Genomic DNA, 22057 nt, shown 5'->3' with positions numbered 1-22057 from the left:
TATCCACACCCCCGCCCCCTGACCACCACCCCGAACTCCCCTGTCCTCTATCCAACCCCCCCTGCTCCCTGTCCCCTTATTGTGCTGCCTGGAGCACTGGTCGCTAGCAGCACGACAGCCATGCCACCCAGAGCACCAGGACAGGCAGCTGTGCAGCCCGGCTGGAGCCAGCCACGCCTCAGCGCAGCACAGAGCACTGGGTCAGGCCGGGCTTTTTTGCAGCTGTGCTGCCCGAGGAGCTTGCAGCCACGCCACCCAGAGCATTGCACCAGCGGGGCAGTGAGCTGAGGCTGTGGGGGAGGGGGAATAGCAGGGGAGGGGCCGGGGGCTAGCCTCCCAGGCCAGGAGCTCAGGGGCCAGACAGGAGGGTCCCATGGGCCGGATGTGGCCTGCGGGCTGTAATTTGCCCACCTCTGTCCTAGACGATAGTGCTGGGGAAGAGGTAAGGAACAGGCATGGAGGATGGTGTCATGGCCAATATGACTCCGGGAAGCTTCATCCTTGCATGAATGCCTGGGAAGGCAACTCCAGCTGCGGATGAAGGGCTCAGAGGAGGTGCGGGAGCAGAAGATGATGGGGACACAGGTCTAAATTCAGCTCTCGGTTACATCAGTGTAAATCCAGTGACTACAATTAAATTACTCCAAATTTATGCTGGTGCAACCAAGGGCAGAATTTGGCCCAGACTCTCTTACCAAGGCCGATAAAGAATTCTTTGCTTTTGATGCTTTAAACCTGACTCAGATAACATCAAGTGCAGCAACGTAGAGATAGTGGGCCTGATTCTGCCCTCCCCGGTGTAAACCAGGGATGACTCCATTGAAGGCATGTCAGAGTAAAGCCTGTGTGAGATGAGTCTCAGTCCCAGTGGATTCTGGGGTGGGGAGCTGTGGCGAGAGGATTGGGGAGGGGATATTATTTTGTACCATATGTGTAGTCCCATCCCAACATTCACCTGCTTGTCTCGGGACTGAGCCATATAGAAACAACACTGAGATGGCTCCATAACCTTCCTCACTCTGGAGGCAGAATGATCTTTCCTGGGGCATTTGCTATGTTGCTTTCTTATTCTGAGAGCTGGTCAGTCCAGGATTATTACACTCCTAGGGTTGAAAATGACTGGAGGGCAACCAAGCTACATGTGGAATTTCCAGGAGTCAGTCTGAACATTAGCACTCCAATGCCAACTATCTTGTTGCTAGAGCTGGTCAAAAAGCTGGAAAAACAGTTGTACAGGAAATTTCACAACTGGTTCCATTTCAGGGGGGTTGAAATGGGCCCATTTTCCACAAAAGTTTTGCTGATATTTATATAGTCAACCTTTTATTGAAAGCACTACAGAACATTTTTGGTAAACAGACACAGTCAATAAAGATTTCAGTCCCAATTTCCATAATGGTTTCTAGTAAAAAATTATTGGTAAAAAATCTCACAGAAACTTTTGTGAAAAATGGAAAATTATGACAATTTTAAAAAAAAGTTCCAGTTTTGAATAAAGGCCTTTTTTTCCCATCAGAAAAGCTTTGTGTGTGTAAACTTTTGACCAACTCTACTTGGGATGTAGTGTATTAACCTCCCTACTGTATGGAAACATGTTTCCAGAAGCTAAAGCTTATTGCAAAGAAAGTTAGTGTCATAGAGTCAGTGTCCATTTTGCTTGTGAAAAGTACCTATGTCCTGCCCATAAACTCTGGGAGATGGAATGGGACTGGGGGTCAGTCTATCAGAGAAAGAAGTGGAATGGTCAGCCGGAAGACACGAGTATAACAATTTCCTGCATATCTCTGCAAATTAGTTCAAGGAAAATGGGGAAAAGCCAAATGGAATCTGGACACTGGCATCATGAGTTTCCATTTGTTTTCAGTCCATTTCAAACAGGAAGGTCTGCAGGGCTCCAAGGAGCGAACCACGCAAGTCCAGATGAACAGAGGGAAGCAGATGCATCAGGCGTGGAAGGCATTAGAGGTTGTCATACATGTGTAAAGTTTTTTCCAGCTGCTGGCTGACCCTCTGGTAGAAGATGATCTGTTGTTTCAGGTAGGACTGCATCATTTTCTTGAAGTCCGCTATGCGTCGCTCATGGAAGTGGTTCATCTCCGCCTGGAGGGAAAAGCCGACCACGCGGCAGCGCTTCCGAATCCCATCTGCCTCTTCCTGATCCATCTTCCCCTCGTCACTCATCCGCTGGCTCTCCTTCACCTTGGCAAAGGCTCCTGCAAGGGGGAGAGAAATGAGACACCAAGGGTTAGTAAGATGTAAAGAGCGTGTCCCAGCACTCCCTCTCTCCAGGCTGTACCGTGTCCTCCTCTTCCACCCCAGCATCCCAAGAGAGACGAATGCTCATTGTGAGCAGCAGGAGAGCTACAAATGCATCATGGTCTGGTTCTGTTTCCCCTTGGCTCTAGACCCAAGTCTTTCCCTTCAGGTTCACATACCTACTAATGCCTACACATTCCTATGGTCCTGGAAAAATCCAGCACTCCCTCTGCCAAGCCACACGAATGATGCCCTCCCTCTTCATCCTTAGTCCTTTCCAGTCTCCCAAACATCTGACTATGCGGGACTGAATGAAAATAGGCATCTGGAAAAACTGCATCAATGCAAGGCCTTGAGTGTTGCTTTGCTATACAGCCAAGGTACTGGGAAGGCACCAGCGCACTCAAATGTTCCACAGAGAGCTCTGGACAGCCATGCTGGGAATCACACCCCAGGGGGGCAATCTCTGAGTAAGTATGGCTCCCTGCACAAGAGAAGGAATGGATCCAGTGAAGGCCCTGTGTGCTTTAGAGAAGCACAATACTCTAGCACCATTTGCTCTGACTTCATGGATCAGACAGAGGCTACATTTTCATCAAGGTATGACACAGTTTGGCCCTGCCATGTGGCTAGATCGACATGTGTTAAAACGTTGCTGGGCCACTACCAGGTTTAACAGCCCACTGTTTTCAGAACATACATGGGGCTTTAGTGGATCCTGCACCATCCAGTACATAGCGCATCAGGTTGATCATCAAAAGACCTGTGTTCTGTCTCCAGTTTTCCCATTGTCTTGCTATGTAACCTTCAGCAAGTCACCTAACCTCTATACAGAATCATATAATCATAGAATATTAGCATTGGAAGAGACCTCAGAAAGTCATCTAGTCCAATCCCCTGCTCAAAGCAGGACCAACACCAACTAAATCATCCCAGCCAGGGCTTTGTCAAGCCAGGCCTTATTCCACCACCTCCCTAAGTAACCCATTCCAGTGCTTCACCGTCCTCCTAGTGAAATAGTGTTTCCTAATATCCAACCTAGACCTCCGGCACTGCAACTTGAGACCATTGCTTCTTGCTCTGTTATCTGCCACCACTGAGAACAGCCTAGCTCCATCCTCTTTGGAGCCCCCCTTCAGATAGTTGAAGGCTGCTATCAAATTCCCCCTCACGCTTCTCTTCTGCAGACTAAATAACCCCAGTTCCCTCAGCCGCTCCTCATAAGTCATGTGCCCTAGCCCCCTGATCATTTTCACTGCCCTCCTCTGGACTCTCTCCAATTTGTCCACATCCTTTCTGTAGTGGGGGGCCCAAAACTGGATACAATACTCCAGGTGTGGCCTCATCCGTGCCGAATAGAGGGGAATAATCACTTCCCTTGATCTGCTGGCAATGATCCTACTAATACAGCCCAATATGTCGTTGGCCTTCTTGGCAACAAGGGCACACTGCTGACTCATATCCAGCTTCTCGTCCACTGTAATCCCCAGGTCCTTTTCTGCAGAACTGCTGCTTAGCCAGTTGGTCCCCAGCCTGTAGCGGTGCATGGGATTCTTTCTTCCTAAGAGCAGGACTCTACACTTGTCCTTGTTGAACCTCATCAGATTTCTTTTGGCCCAATTTGTCTAGGTCACTCTGGACCCTATTGCTACCCTGCAGCATATCTACCTCTCCCCCCAGCTTAGTGTCATCTGCAAACTTGCTGAGGGTGCAATTCATCCCATCATCCAGATCATTAGTAAAGATATTGAACAAAACCGGCCCCAGGACCGATCCCTGGGGCACTCCGTTTGATACCAGCTGCCAACTAGACATCAAGCCATTGATAACTATCCGTTGAGCCTGACAATCTAGCCAACTTTCTATCCACCTTATAGTCCATTCATCGAATCCATACTTCTTTACCTTGCTGGCAAGAATACTGTGGGAGACCGTATCAAAAGCTTTGCTAAAGTCAAGATATATCACATCCACCTCTTTCCCCATATCCACAGAGCCAGTTATCGCATCATAGAAGGCAATCAGGTTGGTCAGGCATGACTTGCCCTTGGTGAATCCATGTTGACTGTTCCTGATCACCTTCCTCTCCTCCAAATGCTTCAAAATGGATTCCTTGAGGACCTGCTCCATGATTTTGTCAGGGACTGAAGTGAGGCTGACCGGTCTGTAGTTCCCCGGGTTCTCTTTCTTCTCTATTTAAAATATGGGCACTATATTTGCCTTTTTCCAGTTGTCCGGGACCTCTCCCAATTGCCACGAATTTTCAAAGATAATGGCCAATGGCTCTGCAATCACATCAGCTAACTCCCTCAGCACCCTTGGATGCATTAGACTTGGACCCATGGACTTGTGCATGTCCAGCTTTTCTAAATAGTCCTTAACTTGTTCTTTCACCACTGCGGGCTGCTTACCTCCTCCACATACTGTGTTGCCCAGTGCAGCAGTCTGGGAGCTTACCTTGTCTGTGAAGACCGAGGCAAAAAAAGCACTGAGTACCTCAGCTTTTTCCACATCATCTATCACTATGTTGCCTCCCCCATTTAGTAAGGATCCCACACTTTCCCTGACCTTCTTGTTGCTAACGTACCTGTAGAAATCCTTCTTGTTACCCTTCACATCCCTTGCTAGCTGCAACTCCAATCGTGCCTTGGCCTTCCTGATTACACCTCTGCATGCTCTAGCAATATTTTTATACTCCTCCCTAATCATCTGTCCAAATTTCCACTTCTTGTAAGCTTCCTTTTTGAGTTTAAGCTCAGTGAAGATTTCGCTGTTAAGCCAAGCTGGTTGCCTGCCATATTTGCTATTCTTTCTGCACATCGGGATGGTTTGTTCCTGCGCTGTCAATAAGGCTTCTTTAAAATACAGCCAGCTCTCCTGGACTCCTTGCCCCCCCATATTAGCCTCCTAGGGGATCCTGCCCATCAGTTCCCTAAGAGAGTTGTGACAGGGTTGGGCCAGATGGCTACAGGAGAGTAATCCTATTGGGATCCGGGCTACAGGAGAGTAATAGAAGGCAGATATATTAGCCCCGGGTTAAATAGGTCCCTTTTCCCTGGGTAAGGTAATAGGGAAGGTTCCAGAACAATCAGGAACCTTCTGTAGACAATTAAGACAGGCTGATTAGAACACCTGCAGCCAATCAAGAAGCTACTAGAATCAATTAAGGCAGGCTAATCAGGGCACCTGGGTTTTAAAATGGAGCTCACTTCAGTTTGTGGTGTGTGTGTGAGGAGCTGGGAGCAAGAGGCACTAGGAGCTGAGAGTGAGAACGCAGACTGTTGGAGGACTGAGGTGTACAAGCATTATCAGACACCAGGAGGAAGGTCCTATGGTGAGGATAAAGAAGGTGTTGGGAGGAAGCCATGGGGAAGTAGCCCAGGGAGTTGTAACTGTCACACAGCTGTTCCAGGAGGCATACAGCATACATCCATACAGCAGCATTCCACAGGGCCCTGGGCTGGAACCCGGAGTAGAATTGCCTAGGTTGCCACCCACTTCTACTTCCCCTACCAATTCTTCCCTGTTTGTAAGCAGCACGTCAAGAGGCGCATGGCCCCTAGTTGGTTCCTCCAGCACTTGTATCAGGAAGTTGTCCCCGAAACTCTCCAAAAACTTCTTGGATTGTGTGTGCACTGCTGTATTGCTCTCCCAGCAGATGTCAGGGTGATTGAAGTCCTGCATTAGAATCAGGGCCTGTGATCTGGAAACTTCAGTTAGTTGTCCAAAGAAAGCCTAGTCTACCTCATCCTCCTGGTCTGGTGGTCTATAGCACATGCCCACCACGACATCACCCTTGTTGCTCTCGCCTCTAAACTTAACCCAAAGACTCTCCACAGGCTTTTCTCCAGTTTCATACTGCTCTCTTACATACAATGCAACTTCTCCACTTTTTCTCCTGTACCTGTGCTTCCTGAACAATTTATACCCATCCATGACAGTGCTCCAGTCATGTGAATTGGCCCTTCAAGTTTCTGTTATTCCAGTCACATCATAGTTCCTTGATTGTGTCAGGACTTCCACTTCTTCCTGCTTGTTTCCCAGGCTTCTTGCGTTTGTGTACATGCACTTAAGATAACTAGCCAATTGCCCTACTTTCTCAGTATGAATCAGGAGACTTCCCGTCTTGTACCCTCCTCCTTGTGTTTGCTCCCGGTATCCCATTTCCCTACGTGTGTACCTACGTGTGAAGAGGGGATAATCATTCTTACTCACATTTGTAAAAAGTGCTTGGAGAACTACTGATGAAGCGAGCTACATAAGGGCCTATTATTTGATTATCATAGACTAGGAATAAATCTACATCACAGCGACGCAGAATGTTAAAGCTGCTAGAAGAGGCAATAGATTAACAGAAGGAAGAAGCGTGAGGTTTTATACAGTGTCTCAGAGATCTCAAGACACCCAACAAAGCAAAGGGTTCAGTTCTAGTAGTGCAGTGACCACAAAGGTGAGATCTGCACATAGCAATAGCTTATGCACCTTTGGATCTGTGGCAGGAGGGATGGGAAAGAAGGATACTCCTGCTGCTTCTTCCTCTTATTGCAAAATAACATGGGGAACTTATCTTCCTCCTGGGCAGCCACCACAGAAGGATAGAACAGACCCCAGTTCATAGATTCATAGATTTTAAGGCCAGAAAGAACCATTATGATCATCTCGTCTGATCTGCGGCATAGCACAGGCCACAGACTCTCACCCAGTAATTCCAGCATCAAGCCAAATTCTCCTCTGAAGGACAATCTCTATAGCAGTGGAGCAGCTCCCGCATATGCAGTGTGATCAATGGGTACAGCAGGCCCAAAGTCTTCAACAACCTTTCATCTCCCAAGTGCCAGGCTCAAACGTAGATTAGGTTGCCTGCTCTAAATACAGTAAATTCACCATTGTCCATAGCGGAAGTTTGTCCTTATCACAACAGGCTTTTCTGCTAGATCCCACCATTCAGGTGGGCCTCTCAGGGATTGTTTAAACCTACTCCCAATCATAGTAAACTCTGCTGATATAAGTCAGGCATAAACCAAAATAAGATTATGCACACAGGAAGGAGTTTGCTCAGTTGAATGTAACTGGTTTAAAACCCTATTTAAGTTAAACTAGTGCAACTTTCTCATGTGGACAACCTCTTGCGGCAATTTTACACCAGATTAATTCCATTGATTTCAGTGGAGCTGCTGCTGATTTACACCAGTGAAAGTCAAAGGACATTCAAGTCCTGTGTGTTGTGTATTCTGCTATGTTGTACCTGCTGTGCCTTTATTATTATGTATTCCCATAAACATGCACATGTGACTAAGAGCCTCAAGGCAGAAACCAGTCATGTTTTGACACATGTCACCTGTGTACACCAATGGCACTATATAAATAACAATTACCACAAAAGCACCACACGGTTTGTTATAATAAATAGACCATGGCAGGAGAGGCCAGAAGAAGATCAGCACAGGCTGCTTAGTCAACACCGAGGTGCATTAGCAGAACAGTGCCCAGAAATGAATAGCAGGAACTGCATGTCAGGATGAAGATGCATTGGCGGAGTTCTGTGGGGTCCCAGAGCAGGAGGACTGAAAGGTCAGGATTCATATGTACTGGCAGAGCTGCATGAAGGCAGCTTCCACAGCACCTGTGTGTCCTATGCTTGGCTCTAGCAATTGCTATCAGGAATTTCCACAGGTACTCTATTCGCCTAGGCAAAAAAAATTAAAACCTCTACTGCCCAAAGAGCAAGGATTGCGGGGAATTAAAGACTTAGCGGCTTAGGAGGACCAGGCATGCCTTTTTGAGACCCTGCTTGAAATCTAACTCGTGTAAGATGTCAGGGGAATCACATCAGCTCCTAACAGAATTTGATACACTTGTGAAAAATGCTCTGTATGTCTTTGCACTGCTCCAGTACTGCTGAGGAGCATTGCTCTCAGGGGACAAGCAATGTTTCCCCTATCTTATGCCCTATGTCATGCTTGTTCTTCCTCTCCTGTGCAACCCCACGTGCTCCCTAGTGTCAGAACTTGCCACAGGACCCACTCACTATGCTCCAGAATTTCATATTTCATGGAGGGAAAAAAAAGGGGGGGGGATTTTTAAAGCCATGAAAGGGGGAATTGGATGGGTGCCCGATTCCCCTCAATTTTAATTGGGTGTCCAAATCCCTTAAGCAGCTTTGAAAACCTCACTCTGAGTTTCTGACCCTTACAGTTGTGAAGAAAACCTTCCAAACGTGCACAGAGCAGAGCGGAGCCAATGTGTCTGCTGAGTCAGAGAGCCTCACAGAGCCTGAAGCAGTAGCTCAGAGAAGAGTGAACTGGCCCATTTAAATGTCAACATTATTAACTATTTCACTGCTGACTTTAGCAGAAACAGCCAGCTAGAGTGCTGATCCTGCATTCAAAAACCCTTCAACCCTTCCTCAGCTGCCAAAGCTCCCAGATTCTTCCCCAATGAGTGTTGACATTCACCTGAGGCTGCCATAGCATTTCCAGCCTGCAATATTAAACCGCCACGGAATCAGAGCCCTTGGCACTGAATTTAGGGCGAGTTTGCCACAGACTACATGGGGTCTGGCTCACATTGCCCACAGATCCTCAGACGACCAGTTAAAACACCTCACTCACCCTGCCCCACCAGCAGAGTCCAGCCATACTGCAGAGAGGGCCATCAGCACTTTAGATACCAAGTGGAGGGAGGGAGGGATTAGGCTGTGCCTTTACTCGGTGCCTTTACATGGAGATAGCTATCTCTGTGTAAAACGGTAATGGAGACTAGGCACTATGGTCTTTACCCCAGTGGAGATAGTTGAGGTAGACCCCAGCTGGAGGAGGAGAACTTAGTGTTGATCCCAGATATGGTTCATCAAGGTACAACTCCCTGTGCCTTTGTCTCCACTAGGATTTTACACCCCGAGAGCGATCTTGAGTTAGCCATCTTGAAGTAAAAACACACCTGTTTCTGCAGTGAACACCTAGCACTAGACAGATCAAGCCTGTCCAGGGATCAGAGGTTAATTTAATCCAAAGATTCACAGCACCTCCCCACCCTTTCCCAAAAATGGCCTCAACCCAACCCTGGAGGGAAGGCACCTAACTATAGTCAGGATCACTAAGTCATCCCAAACCAGATCCAATACCATCCAGCTCCTCCAAACACCCTCCTGATAGGGTCCCTGCCCAGCCAGTACTGGAAAGAGGATGGACTAGATAACCAGATTAGTTATTTCCTTTCCAACATCTAGGATTGAATTATCCAGAGCCCCTGCCACTAGGAACATGACTGAGCCAGAGGCCTCGCCCACCAAGTCTCCCGGATATTGGACTATCTTTGTGTTCACCTTCACAAACCAGTGACAATGTGGGCATGTGAGATGGCCTAATTCCTTAGGTAACTGGAGTGGTACACTCAGTATAAGACTGCGATGGGGGTATACAAACCTCTCACGGGCTGGAAAGGGTTAATGAATTGGAGTGAGCACAATCAGCACCACCCACTATCCCTGCAGTGGGTGTCAGGCCTATAGGAAGAGCATGAAAGGGGACAGCTTGCTCAGGTATAGCTACCTAGGAAGGTTTCAGAGTAACAGCCGAGTTAGTTTGTATTCGCAAAAAGAAAAGGAGTACTTGTGGCAGTTCTCACTTGGGGAAAGAAGCCAGGAACCAGGCAGGACTGTGGCTAGTCAGAGCCTCCCTGGAGGGAAGGCAGACCGGACACTGGACTGTTTGGGTGTATTGGAGACCTGCTGATGCCATGGTAGAGGGTGCCTCACCTGAGGGGAAGGGTGGGGTCTGACAGCTCAGCCACAGGGCAGGTGGCCCATTAACCTCAGAGGGACTGAGAACTAGGACAAAGACTCCTTTATTTTGTGATTATTTGGGGACTGTGACTTTAAACTCTGTTACTTCAGGTGCAAGGGAGCATGGGGCGGGGGTGTCAGTGTTTGAACTTTCATAGTGAAATGGACAGAGAGCTGAGCCACTGGAATGGGCTGAAAACCCCACTGGGGAAACTGAGGTGGAGCGAGTGCAGCACAGGGGACAGTGATCTGATAACAAAGACAACCCCCCAAACTCCTCAGACTTTGAGATGTGTTAGGTCTCTAAAGATCATTTCCACCTTGTCCCCAACCGAGAGCAAGAATTATCTGGAAGATCCTAGTCTCCTCAGACACGTAGGGAAATCCTTCCCAAGCAGCAATACACGCACACAGAATCACCACCATTTCTCATTTTATCCTTTGTTTCCAATGAACCTGGAGGACTACTGCAAAGGAGAATGCATGAACCTCCATTGGACTGCCCAATGGCTAGACGGTTTGACTTTGTTTGTCTGCCCTTATTATTCACTATTTGTAAACGCTCTGTGAATGAGATTTTGTTTGCGTGAATATTAACAGATTCAGTGCTCGTCCTGTAAATACGGTTATTTGTATGGGTATGGGGTCATTAGTAATTCACTGATAGTTACGCACTGTACAGGGGTCAGCATCACCATGTTGCACGATGGACACTTGACAAAATTACTGGATTTAGTGACGGACATTGGCGGGGGGGGAAGGGCGCTCCCGGCTGAGGCAGGGGGTCGGGATGTGGGTCCCGGAGTGGAACCAGAAATGAGGGGTTCAGGGTGTGGGAGGGTGCTCTGGGCTGGCGCAGGGGGCTGGGGTGTGTGGGGGCTCCAGCTGGGGGTGTGCAGGCTCTGGAGTAGGGCTGGGGATGAGGGGTTTACGGTGTAGGAGGGTGCTCCGGGCTGGGACCAAGGAGTTCGGAGGGTGGGAGGGGTATCAGGGCTGGGGCACGGGAGTGGGGCACGGGGGTGTGTGTGCAGGCTTCAAGCAGCGCTTACCTCCAGCAGCTCCTGGAAGTAGCAGCATGTCCCTCCTCTGGCTCCTATGCGGAGGTATGGCCAAGTGGCTCTGCGTGCTGTCCCATCCACAGGCGCTGCCCTCACAGCTCCCATGGGATGTGGGGCAGAGGCAGCATGCCTGCAGAGCTGCCTGGCCGCACAACAGCAGGGACGGGGAGTCACTTGTGGGGAGCCGCCCGAGGTAAGCACCCCCACAGACCTCAAAATTTTTACCACAGACACTTGTGTCCGTGTATGGACACATTGCCGACCCCTGGCTCTGTACTCCTGTTTAAGACGTTTCAGTCCTTCTGATCAAGGGAGCAGAAAAAATCCCATGTGACCAGACACCATGATTAGTCAAATAGAACAACTTACAAACAAGCCACATGTTTGCACAGCCTGTTCAAAGAATCCCCAGTTGCATATGGATTCGAAAAATCTAAGTCTGTTTAGGAAAAGAATAAAAGGGTAAATTTTCAATGAACTCTGGGCCTTACTCTCCGCTGGCTTCTTGTCCAAAGTGGATGTAATGTAGAGCTCAGCAGGAACCAGAGTTTATGTTTTGTAGGAAATTCCACAATTTCAATTTTTTTCCCCATTCTAAAATGGACAACAAACTAAATATTTCCTGTGAAAGAAAATCCCCCTCAAAAAATTGTTTTGGAGTCAACAGAAATGTTTCCTTTTGATAAAATCAAACTATTTCCTTCCAATTTCAACCATTTAATTTTTTTTAATTTTTGTTTTTAATATGAAAAACAATGAATTTTGTTTCAAAATGAACAATTGAAATGGACCATTTGGGAAATATCAAAATGAGACATTTCGATGTCATCGAGAACCTTCATTTCATTTCTTTCTAAAGAAAATTTCATCAAAATGACACATTTTTCAAAACATGTTAATTTTAACCAAAATGGTAATTGTTTGTCAAAAAAAAGACATTATGATTAAAAATTTCCAACCAGCTCTAGTGTAAAGTGCTGCCAAATCAAGATGATAGTGTTTCACCCTCACTTTGCAGTGGGGTAATTTACTGCAAACCAGAAGAGTCAGACTCATTCTTAGACATGAACAATTCTACTGGCCTTGATTTTAAAATGCAGTGATTGCAAAGGATAGTGCTCTGTGTCAGAGGCAAGTCAAAATGGGCTTCACAAGGCACTTTATTATTTATATCACAGGAGTACCTCGACGCCCTGATCAGGACCCCACTGTACATGCACATAACAAAAAGTCAGTCCCTGCCCCAAAAAGCTGACAGTCAAGTAGCCACTTCACGGGCAGATACAAGAGTCCTCTTTCAATTTTGCTTTTGCTTCTGAGGGTTGAACTAATAGACAGAGCTTTTCCCTCTCTGATTTCTGACTTTTAGGCTGTGCCTAGCTTAGAATGTTTGGTCATGTTGTAGCTCTGTTTAATTGATCGCCAATTCATCTGAGCTAACTAAGGCCTTGTCCATACACAGAAGTTGTACCAGTTTAACTGAGGCCTTGTTCACATGCAAAAGTTGCAATAGTTTCACTGAAATCAGTTTTCAGACTGATTTAAATGAATGCAAACCCCTAGGTGAACCCTCTAATTTTGGTTTAAGGTGGCTTATTTTGGTTTAGCTTAAAGCTGTTCCTAATTGACTTGAGTTAAATCAAAATAACCCTGGTTTAAGACAAAATAAGAGCATCCACATAGCCTTTTGCACCAGTTTAACTAAATCGGTTTTAAATACACCATCAATTCAATTGCTGCAACTTTCTCATCTAGACAAGCTCTAACATGAGTGTAAATGCAAATGATGGCACTCCACCTATGTTTAATCTTGGGCATGATTCACCCTAAGGCTCCGGGAGGGGAGGGTCAAAGGAAAAATGATGCAGGCAGAGAAACAGGTCTGAAAGTCATAATGAGCCATAAAGTGAGCCACAACCAGGAACACTTTCTGTGGAATAACTAATTTAGCATTTACACTCAAGTTCACTGGAAATTAACTAGCTTACATGACACCATGAACAAAAGTCACCATCTAGACAAGCCTTTTGGGGGGGGGAGGTAGCTGATGCTTGTGGGAAAGGCTGTTTCTATTTTTTTTTAAATTCTGCAAGAAGGAATTCTCTTCGGCTGTTTGCTGCATTCCTCTCCCCCGTTCTTGAGCTCTAAGTCTATTTGCATGAAAACAGAATCTCTCCTTCCTAAGAGTTTCTATGAAGGCCAGCTGCGTGCGCCTGACCTGAGGTTAGAGTCCTCTGTTTGTGACAGCACAGTAGGCTGCCGGTGGAACTTAACATGATGTCACAAACAGAGGATTATGACTCCTGCTCAGGATGTAGCAGGAACAGAAGCTCTCTTTAGAAACAAAGGTTCTAATCTAAGCCAAACCCTGCCCCTGGTTACAGCCACAAGCCTGGTTCAGGGCAGATTCTGGGCCCTACTTTCATACAAAAGTCCTTAGTAATAAAGAATGAGTGGAAAGAAATATAGAAAATCTTGAAGATTAAATTCCATCTTGGGGTACAGCTGAACAGTGGGGTACAGTGAAGGCAGCTGAGTGATACCGAAGAGGAATTTGGCTCCCAAGTTTTAAGAAGAATTGTTTCTAGCTGAAATCTATTATCCAGGTTTTCTGGGGGGTTGTAGCTGCTCTCCCGGGGTAAATTCTGCCATCGTCACACACAGAAAGTAGCACTTTACTCCGTTAGTAGTGCCTTTCATTCCAGTGGAGCTACTTATAGTAGCAAGGTTCTTCTGAGGCCACATCTACACTACAAAATGTTGTCAACCTGACTTACGTCGGCATACAGCCACCGCAGTTATTAAATCACTTGTGTGTGGACTTGGCTGCTTGTGTCAGCCGTGCACGTCCGCACCAGGAGCGCTTGTGTCGATTGTATTGGCAATGTGGGGCATTGTGGGACAGCTCCTGAAAGCCAGTAACAGTCAATGTAAGCAAGGCAGTGTCTACACTGACACTGCATCAACCTAATTACGTCGACCATGACTCTCTGCCGCTCGGAAAGGTGGTGTTACTAAATCGGCACAGCTAGGTCGATGCAAGGCAGCTTACGTCAAACTAACCCTGTAGTGTAGATCAGGCCTCAGTTTAAGGGTGGCTCTCTCAGCATTTAGCAGGACACTTCCTCATGAACACATAAGCATTTTTTTTTACCTGCAAGCCAGGTGTGACTCACTGTTCTGGTAAGATAAACCAGATCCCACACATAAGCCGCAGCCCTTCTGTCCGTGCTATGGCTTCCTGGATACTTACAATGGCATTGTAGAAAACCACCTAACAGCCCAGCCTTCCTGCCTGTACCTTTTACTGGCAAAATATTTGCCCTAGAGTGAAATCAGAGCTGGATCCTCTTGCCAACTTCCTCCCCTTGGATGGAAATGCAAGTCAGGGGGGCTGGCAACCCTGAAGGAAGACAGTCTATGGGTAGATTTTTCTCCAGTGGGAGTTAGGTGCCTGTGCTTTTGGAAATCTATCCCTCTGTGAAGGACAAGGCTGTTTTCTCTTGAGCAGGCATTTTGTTCCTGCAGCACCTCCAACCTGGGCTTCCTGGGGTTGTTTACAATGCAGTACCTCTTGTTTTGCCACATGTCCCCGAAACACCCAAATGTCTCACTTTCGCCAGGCCACATATGAACAGAGGAGGGAGCCTGGCACAAGCAGTTGGACTTCTGAGATTGAAAGGGACTGCCTTTCCCCAAGTGCACTACTTTCTGTAGTGATTCTCACAACTCTGCTGCTAGCCAAACACAGACAGAAACAGTGTGTTCAGGAATCCAGGCCTCACCAAGACTCTGACGCCCGCTACTCTGACAAGCAGCATGCCAAGACTTTGTGCTGGCCTTGTTACTCCCACCTCGCCAACGATCGTCTCCTGTTTCCTGCGCACTCTCTGTCCTCTTCTGGGATAAGACAAGATTCTCCAGCTCTCTGGCCCAACTGGGCAGCCAGCTCTGCACTGGCAGACATGGGGCAATGAATTTCCAAGAGGTCTTGCTCTCTGTACTCTGAGGCTCTCTGAGAGGAGCTAACAGAGGCCTTGGGCTTCCCTAGAAGCAAATGACTGTGTAGGCTCAGAGAAAACATGATCCTAGCCACCTGCAGAAGGTGCCCTGGGCTGCTCCCTGCAACCAGCATCGCAAATCCGAATGCATCACAATCAGCTCTGCCAGTGTGGGGAAACGGGGATTTATCTGTCGCTAGATTTCCTTTCCACACATTACTGGAGAGACTGAGGATACTTAATCAAGGTCTCATTATCTTAATGTAGGAAATGAGAAAGGAGGAGGAGGAGCTGTCTGGTCCTGGTCATGAGGTGATTCCTAAGCAGGGTTCATTCAAGAAAGTCCCTGTCAGGGCTGAACTCCCCAGCGAGGAACCAATCACAGGGCTGCCAAAATGCACTCCGCTTCCCCTTCTAAGTGTGAGTCGGTGGGAGGGAAATTAGGCCTGGTGCCGCAGCCAGAGTCAGGTAAAATGTCAGACGGTCACGTGGAATGCCAAGAAATATAGGGCATTAAGCAGCAGCACATCTGACTTCTGTATAAGGCGGATACTGGCCCATATCCTGGTCCCAGAGATTCAAACAACCCTTTCCAGAGGCAGCATGGTCTAGGCCAGTGGTTCTCAAAGCCAGTCTGCCCTTTGTTCAGGGAAAGCCCCTGGCGGGCCGGACCGGTTTGTTTACCTGCCGCGTCCGCAGGTTCGGCCAATGGCGGCTCCCACTGGCCGCGGTTCGCCGCTCCAGGCCAATGGGGGCTGCGGGAAGGGCGGCCAGCAAGTCCCTTGGCCCACGCTGCTTCCCGCAGCCCCCATTGGCCTGGAGCGGTGAACCGCGGCCAGTGGGAGGCACCATCGGCCGAACCTGCGGACGTGGCAGGTAAACAAACCGGTCCGGCGCGCCAGGGGCTTTCCCCAAACAAGCGGCGGACCGGCTTTGAGGACCACTGGTCTAAGAGACTGAATATGAGGCTGGGAGAAACAACACTTGAGATCTGCCACTGACTCACTGTGTGCCTTGGGGAAGTCACTTAGGCCCAAATTTCCTGAAGTGGCCTCTAATATTAGCTGTTCAACTTTAAACACCTCAGCAACTTGCAAAGTACGGTGCATCCATGACTCCAGCTGAAGTCCCCAGGGGCAGGAGATACTAAGGTCCTCTGAAAACCAGGATCTGGACCTTTCCAAATTTGGCACCCAGAAAAATGAAGCACCTAAAATTCCAGGTCCCTGTCGATACCTTGGACTCCAATTTAATTGTTCTCAGGTTCCCCGGATGTAAAATGAGAGCAATAATGTGCACCTGCCTCCTAGGACTAATAGGAGGTTGAATTAGTTAATGGGGGCACAGCATTTTTAAAGGCAAAGTACCATGAAACTTCCATAAGAGTCTGCCTACCTCCTGTCTTGAGAGGCCACCCCAGATTGTCCCCAACGGAATGCAGTCCAATCCTGCTCCACCTTCAGGAGAAGGGCACCTCCATTAAACAGCCAAACCTTGCCTTTCCCTTGGGCGCTCTCCTGAGACAGGCTTATCATGGCAGCAACTGAGGCCCAGAGAAAGCTGCATCTGGGCATGGCTTACCTTTCTGAAGATGAATGATGTCTGGGAAGTTGGAGAGGAGACCTTGGTATAAGGAGAGAGTGTCCAGCATGAGGAAAAGGTCGTTCTTGGGCTGCTCGGCGAACATCTCCCCAACGGTCTCGTACGTCTTGCCTGTGTGCGAGATGGCGTTGTTGAGCGCATCCGAACTGTAGGGCGGGTCCATCTGGAAGGAGTAGCTGATGGCTTGGAAAGCGTTGCCTAGCTTCTGGAACTCCTTCCGGAACCCCCCCACATGCTTGCGCACCAGCTCCGAGGCCACGTTGGTCAGTTGCAGGACGCTGTCGTCCATCTTCTTGCTGAAGGCCTTGAAAGAGTCCACCCGGTCTTCCACGTCCTGCAGGTCCTGGTGCTCTGTGGGGATCTGAAAGGTCAGCAGGAAGCTGGCCCCCACCATCTCATCCTTCTCTGCCCGCCGCTTGCCCATCTTCCACTGCTTGTCATCGCGGCAAGTGAGGAAGTGCTGGAAGCCCTCGTACTGGGACAGCACCGGATGGCTGGTCATGTGATCCATCCACAAGATCAGTCTCCGCTTGCGCTTCTCGATGAAGTCCTCCTCGAATCGCCCAGTGGCCTGCTTCTCGGGCAGGTGGGGAACTGAGATCACTGTGAACTTGTTCAGCAGGCGGTTGTACAGCCAGTCAAAGTGCTTGTACCGCCGGTAGACCGGCGCGTTGATGCTGCTGGGGGTCAGCTTGTAGGAGATGTAGCTCTTGATGCCCTTGAATTTCGTTTGCTTGGTGGGCTCCTCCACAGAGCAGATGAAAGGGTGCGGGTTGGCTCTCCACTGAGGGCCCTTGGAACCCATCTCGATGGTGTAGGTCTCAGCGATCTTGGACATCATGGGCACATCTCCCAGGATAAAGGCCTCCACCCCAGAGCGGACGAAACAGGAGAAGCGGTTGAGGTTCCGCCCCACCACGCTGCCCCTCTTGGAGGAACTGATGCTGTCCTGCCTCTCCAAGGCCGGCTTGGGACGATAGCCAGCATTCTGGTGGGGGTACGCCGCAGGGTACTGCAGGCTAGGGGAGGGGTGCCCATTGGTGCCAGGGCTTCCCTGCGGCTCTTCCACCACTGTGCAGCCATCATCCCAGTCGTCCCAGTCATCATCATCATCATCCTCAAAGCTGCCCTGGTGGGAGGTGTTGGTGTTGGAAGGGGGAATGTAGAAGGACTCATTCCCAGGGGAGCTAGCTGGACTGTTTGAATAGTCTGTATAACTGGAGCTCGACCGGGACCTGAGGATCTTGACGTAAGAGGCGGGGAAGATGCCAGTTTCTCCTCGGCTGTTCTTGCCCTGCAGCCACCCGTCCAGGGAGTTTTCGCTGAAGATCACCAACTCCTCATTCTCCTGGATGCTGATCTCTTCTTTGTTTTCACTCTGGAAGTTGTAAAGTGCTCTGGCTTTCAATGCCATGACTGCTCCCTGGAGGACTGTATAACTTGACATCCCCCAGGACCACCACTAACCAACACCTCAGATGCTTCAACAGTCAGAGACACAGTCTTATAATCTGTAAAACACCGGTTTATAATCTGTAACAGTGATGTGGAAAGGAGTTTAGTTGAATTCACCTTGAAGTAACAAAAATATATATGTTTATATTTTTTTCTAATTTTTTTTAACTTCAAGGCCTATACATGCACACCGCCGTCTAAATTCATCTGTTAAAAATGGCATTCCTAGGGCAATCAAACATGTTTTGCACCCTCCATTTAGGTGATATAGGCCTCAGTCAGATGGACACACATCCATAAAGTTGTCAGCTCCATGTAGATTTTATCTAGCTGGCAGTTTGTCTCTGCGCTGTCCACCTTTCGTGTTTGAATTTACATTAAAAACATCCCCAAAATAATCTTGCTCAAATACAAGAAATCAAAAATCCCCCCCCTTTTTTTGCTCGAATTCTCTTTTTTAGGGATTAAGAAAAAAATTATAAATCTTGACCCATCTTCCAAAAAGCATATCCAGTGCAATTCAGAATCACAGTGCTTGAAAAATACCTTTAAAAAAAGGCAAAACAAAACAAAAGCACAACCTTAAATGATCCCAACACAAGTATTTTGCAATTCCTGATGGGGCTGATTTTTTGAAATCCACAAACCTCCAGGGGGGTGGAGGAAACTAAAAAGCCAAATAGCAATCCAAGCTTGAATGTGTCACGCCTCTCACACAGTAATAACAACACAGTCGCCTAAAAATCCCCACCCTCTTCAAGAAGATGTTAAAAGTTCACGCGAAGTTTAAAAACTGAGACAAAAAGAGAAGTAACTGGGCTCTTCCGGGATAGGGAATCTTTAAATCACGTTTACAACCCAAATTGGCAAGTGCTAAGTAAAAAGGGAAGGATTTGCCACTCACCCACCGACACAACGTTAGACAAGCCCCTGATGAGGGCTGAAAGATTTTAGAGTCAGATCCATCGATTCCGTCTGAATCCTGTTTGGCAAAGGGGTTTCTTTTGTTGGGATTATTTCCTGACCAGTTCCTCTCTGCGCCCTGAAATTGATAGCCAGAGCAAATAATAATCCAGCCCTTTGGGGAGGAAACAAAAAACAACCATCAAAAATGTGGCAAATTCCCTTCTCTTCAAACGAGCTGCACACAAAACCCACCGAAGTTCCTTCCAAACGCTGCAGTGTTTCCAGGATGAAAAATCAAAGCGCCAGGCAGGGAAGCAGCGATCCACTGGATCCCTCCTTCGGAACACTCCCTGCAGCTTTTGGGGGTCAACAACAATGAAGTTTCCCAAGTCCAGCGACTGCAGGGGAGTGGGGTGGGGATGTGACTCCGTTTTCTTGTGTCCGGGAGATGAAGAGCGGGGAGGGGGCGGGGGGGGGGGGGAAAGCTGCCTAAAGAATTCAGCAAAACAGAGGCACTTCCGTTTGGAGAGACAGATAAAGCCAGGAGACACACTCTCTCCAGGCTGCGCTGGGCGAAAAGATCTCTACTCTGGTCCCAGTTCTGGCTGCTGGGGAGCTGCGCCTTGCGGGGAGACCTGGAGGCCCAAATAACCACATGTGCCCCTTCAGACCCCCTTCTCCAGGGGCAAGGACCGGTCACCTCCAGGAGAGCTCTCCTCCCTTCTCTCCATCTTGCCGAGCCGCCAGCCGGGATCAGCTCCAGCCAAAGCTCTGCGCGCACAAGATGATCCCGGCCTCCGCAGTTCTTGCGCAGGGCGCTTATGCAGGAGAAGCCCCAGCCTCTGGGCTCCTCCTCCCGGCTCTGAGCTCCCAGGTCCCGCTCGTGCCGCGGAGTTTTCCTTGTTGATTCCTTCCTGCGCCTGCTGTTTTGGGGAGCTGCCTGTTGCAGCCCGGGGTCTCCCCTTTCCCTGTTGGCTCTGCCCCACAGGTGCCCCTGGATTCCTCTGCCCCGCTCCACAGCTGGGTCCCTCTCACACTCCAGCCTTTTCCATGACGCAAGGGAGGGAGGCGAAGCTCGAAAGTTTAAAAAGCCTTCAGGCGAACACAGAGCCAGGCAGCGGGGAGCCCAGCTAGGTCACAGGCTGCCCTCTACAGGCAGCCAGCACAGCTGGCCCAGCGGGACTGGGTTTCTTACCAATGGCGGGCATTTATCTTCCCGCGTATCAGAGGGCCTGATGCACAGCTGGATCGGAGCTCTTCCAGAATTCAGGGGTGTTCAGAGCTGGGGCGGGTAATAGTTAGCTTTTCATCTGTAGATATCAACCTGCTTTACAAAGGAGGTCAGTGTCATTACCCCATTTTACAGATGGGGAAACTGAGGCACAGATGGTTAGGTGACTTGTGTAAGATCTCCCAGCAGGCCAGTGGCAGAGATGGGAATAGAACCCAGGTCTCCTGACTCCCAGTCCAGTGCACTAGCCACAAGGGCACACTGCCAATTCCCTTATTATAAGTCAATAATTTTAATAATTATTGTTATAATAAAAACATACAACCTAGAGCTTGATTTTCTGTCCTTTGCACAGGTACAAACAAGGAACAACTCCATTAAAGTCAATGGAGTCACACCGATGTAAACCTGGAGTAAGTGGAGAATTGGACCCCTAGTGTGTCATATCTCCTCTGCCTGTCTAATTGGGACTCCAGTCCTGCAAGTTGCTCCCCATAAATGAACGTGGTCCCACATGGAGCCCCACTGGAACAGCGTGCAGGATCAGGGCCTTAGATTACATTTCACTGGTGCAGGGAGTATCTGTATTTGAGGGCTTGTATCACGCCTGGCACATTATCTGTGCTTAAAAATAGTAATTAATTAATGTCTACATTTCCCCAAATAGGTACTGGACCCAAGGGCGTCACTACAAATAACTGCAGGAAACACTGGTATTTCCATGTGCCCTGTGTGATCGCAGGAACAGAACATCACGTAAAGACTGGGGCTCCTTCTATTTAGTTTTTGTTTAGTGCTTTATCATTTTTATTGAACGCAAAAGCTGGTGCGTTCACTGAGACACATGGAGCTGAATTCAGACCGTGTGCAGGAGGCAAAATGCAGAGCCAATGGAGCTGCTCCTGCTGACTGGAGGTCTGAATGCGGTCCATACTGTGTTAATTTCTAGTGAGATACCTGAGACTGTAAATACAAAGAAACAAGGAAAGGGGTGAGTTTCTCAACTTTCTCAGCTCATCCACTCATCCTACTTTATAGGAAGTAAACAAAAGTGAAGTCTGTGAGGACCTAGCCAAGAGAAACAGTGTGCTCTCCTTTAATCAGTCCAACACCTATGTTTTAATACACACATTTTCTGGCTTTATACATCCTAGCTTCAGGTACTAATTGTTCTTTTGTTTTGTTTGTTATCACCTTCAAAAAGCTTTATTTTTATAGGGTGGTCTGTGCTGGTTGGTTCGCTATGATTTGCATAAGCAGATTCTACATGAGATATTTTCATACAGTATCATGGCAGGGTGGTTAATAGCTGATTTTTAGAGCTCTGCTCCCAAACTTCAATCCTGTCAGCTTTAAAGGGCCAGATTCAGCATTATCCAGCACCTTGTTTAGTCATTTGCACCTTATGCAAATTTTACACCAATTCTGTGGTGGTGTAAATAACTACAGAATGCCCTTTGTCTCTTTCACCGGCTCCCAACTTCATGCCTTCATCACTGGACCAATCAACTTTCACTCAGGGCCCAATCTCACAAGGTGCTGAGCACCTTCAACTCCTATGGAAAGTAGTGTGAGTGGTGGCATCCAGCATCTCCCAAGAGGAACTCAGCACCTTACAGAATCAGGCCATTTCTTTTATCATTCAAATCACTCCTAAACAAGAGCTGGCCAAAAGTTTTTGGTTGAAAATTTTTGCTGAAAAATGCAAATTCAGCTACACCAAAACATTTTGCGAATTCATGCCAGTTTTGAAGTTTGTTTCCAA

The 22057-nt window shown here is 48.2% G+C and overlaps 1 protein-coding gene across 6 annotated transcripts; it reads right to left on the bottom strand.

Moving 5' to 3' along the window:
* Positions 1 to 61: 61 nt before the first annotated feature.
* On the bottom strand, positions 62 to 20112 carry SNX33 (sorting nexin 33). Of its 6 annotated transcripts, none has more exons than XM_073303465.1 (4): positions 19314 to 20112; positions 19060 to 19233; positions 16680 to 18211; positions 62 to 2213 (listed from the first exon to the last, which is right to left on the bottom strand). In XM_073303465.1, the coding sequence occupies exons 3-4, from the start codon at positions 18145 to 18147 to the stop codon at positions 1960 to 1962; spliced, it is 1722 nt and encodes a 573-aa protein (XP_073159566.1). In that variant the 5' UTR covers positions 18148 to 18211; positions 19060 to 19233; positions 19314 to 20112; the 3' UTR covers positions 62 to 1959. The 6 variants fall into 6 exon arrangements, 5 of the variants coding, with proteins under 5 accessions (XP_073159566.1, XP_073159567.1, XP_073159563.1 ...); XM_073303466.1 differs by having other exon boundaries at positions 19762 to 20112; XM_073303462.1 differs by having other exon boundaries at positions 16680 to 18233; positions 19060 to 20112.
* Between the last annotated feature and the right edge of the window lie 1945 nt (positions 20113 to 22057).

The sequence above is a fragment of the Lepidochelys kempii genome, chromosome 10 (genome assembly GCF_965140265.1).
Source record: "Lepidochelys kempii isolate rLepKem1 chromosome 10, rLepKem1.hap2, whole genome shotgun sequence".
Taxonomy (NCBI): Eukaryota; Metazoa; Chordata; order Testudines; family Cheloniidae; genus Lepidochelys; species Lepidochelys kempii.
This window is presented reverse-complemented; position numbering and strand designations above follow the sequence as displayed.

Excerpts from the sequence above, each read along its gene's own strand:
- SNX33 (XM_073303462.1), bottom strand. The coding sequence starts at position 18,147 with ATGTCAAGTTATACAGTCCTCCAGGGAGCAGTCATGGCATTGAAAGCC. Across the intron at positions 2,214-16,679 it reads CATCATTCATCTTCAGAAAG|GAGCCTTTGCCAAGGTGAAG; the intron begins GTAAGCCATGCC and ends TCCCCCTTGCAG.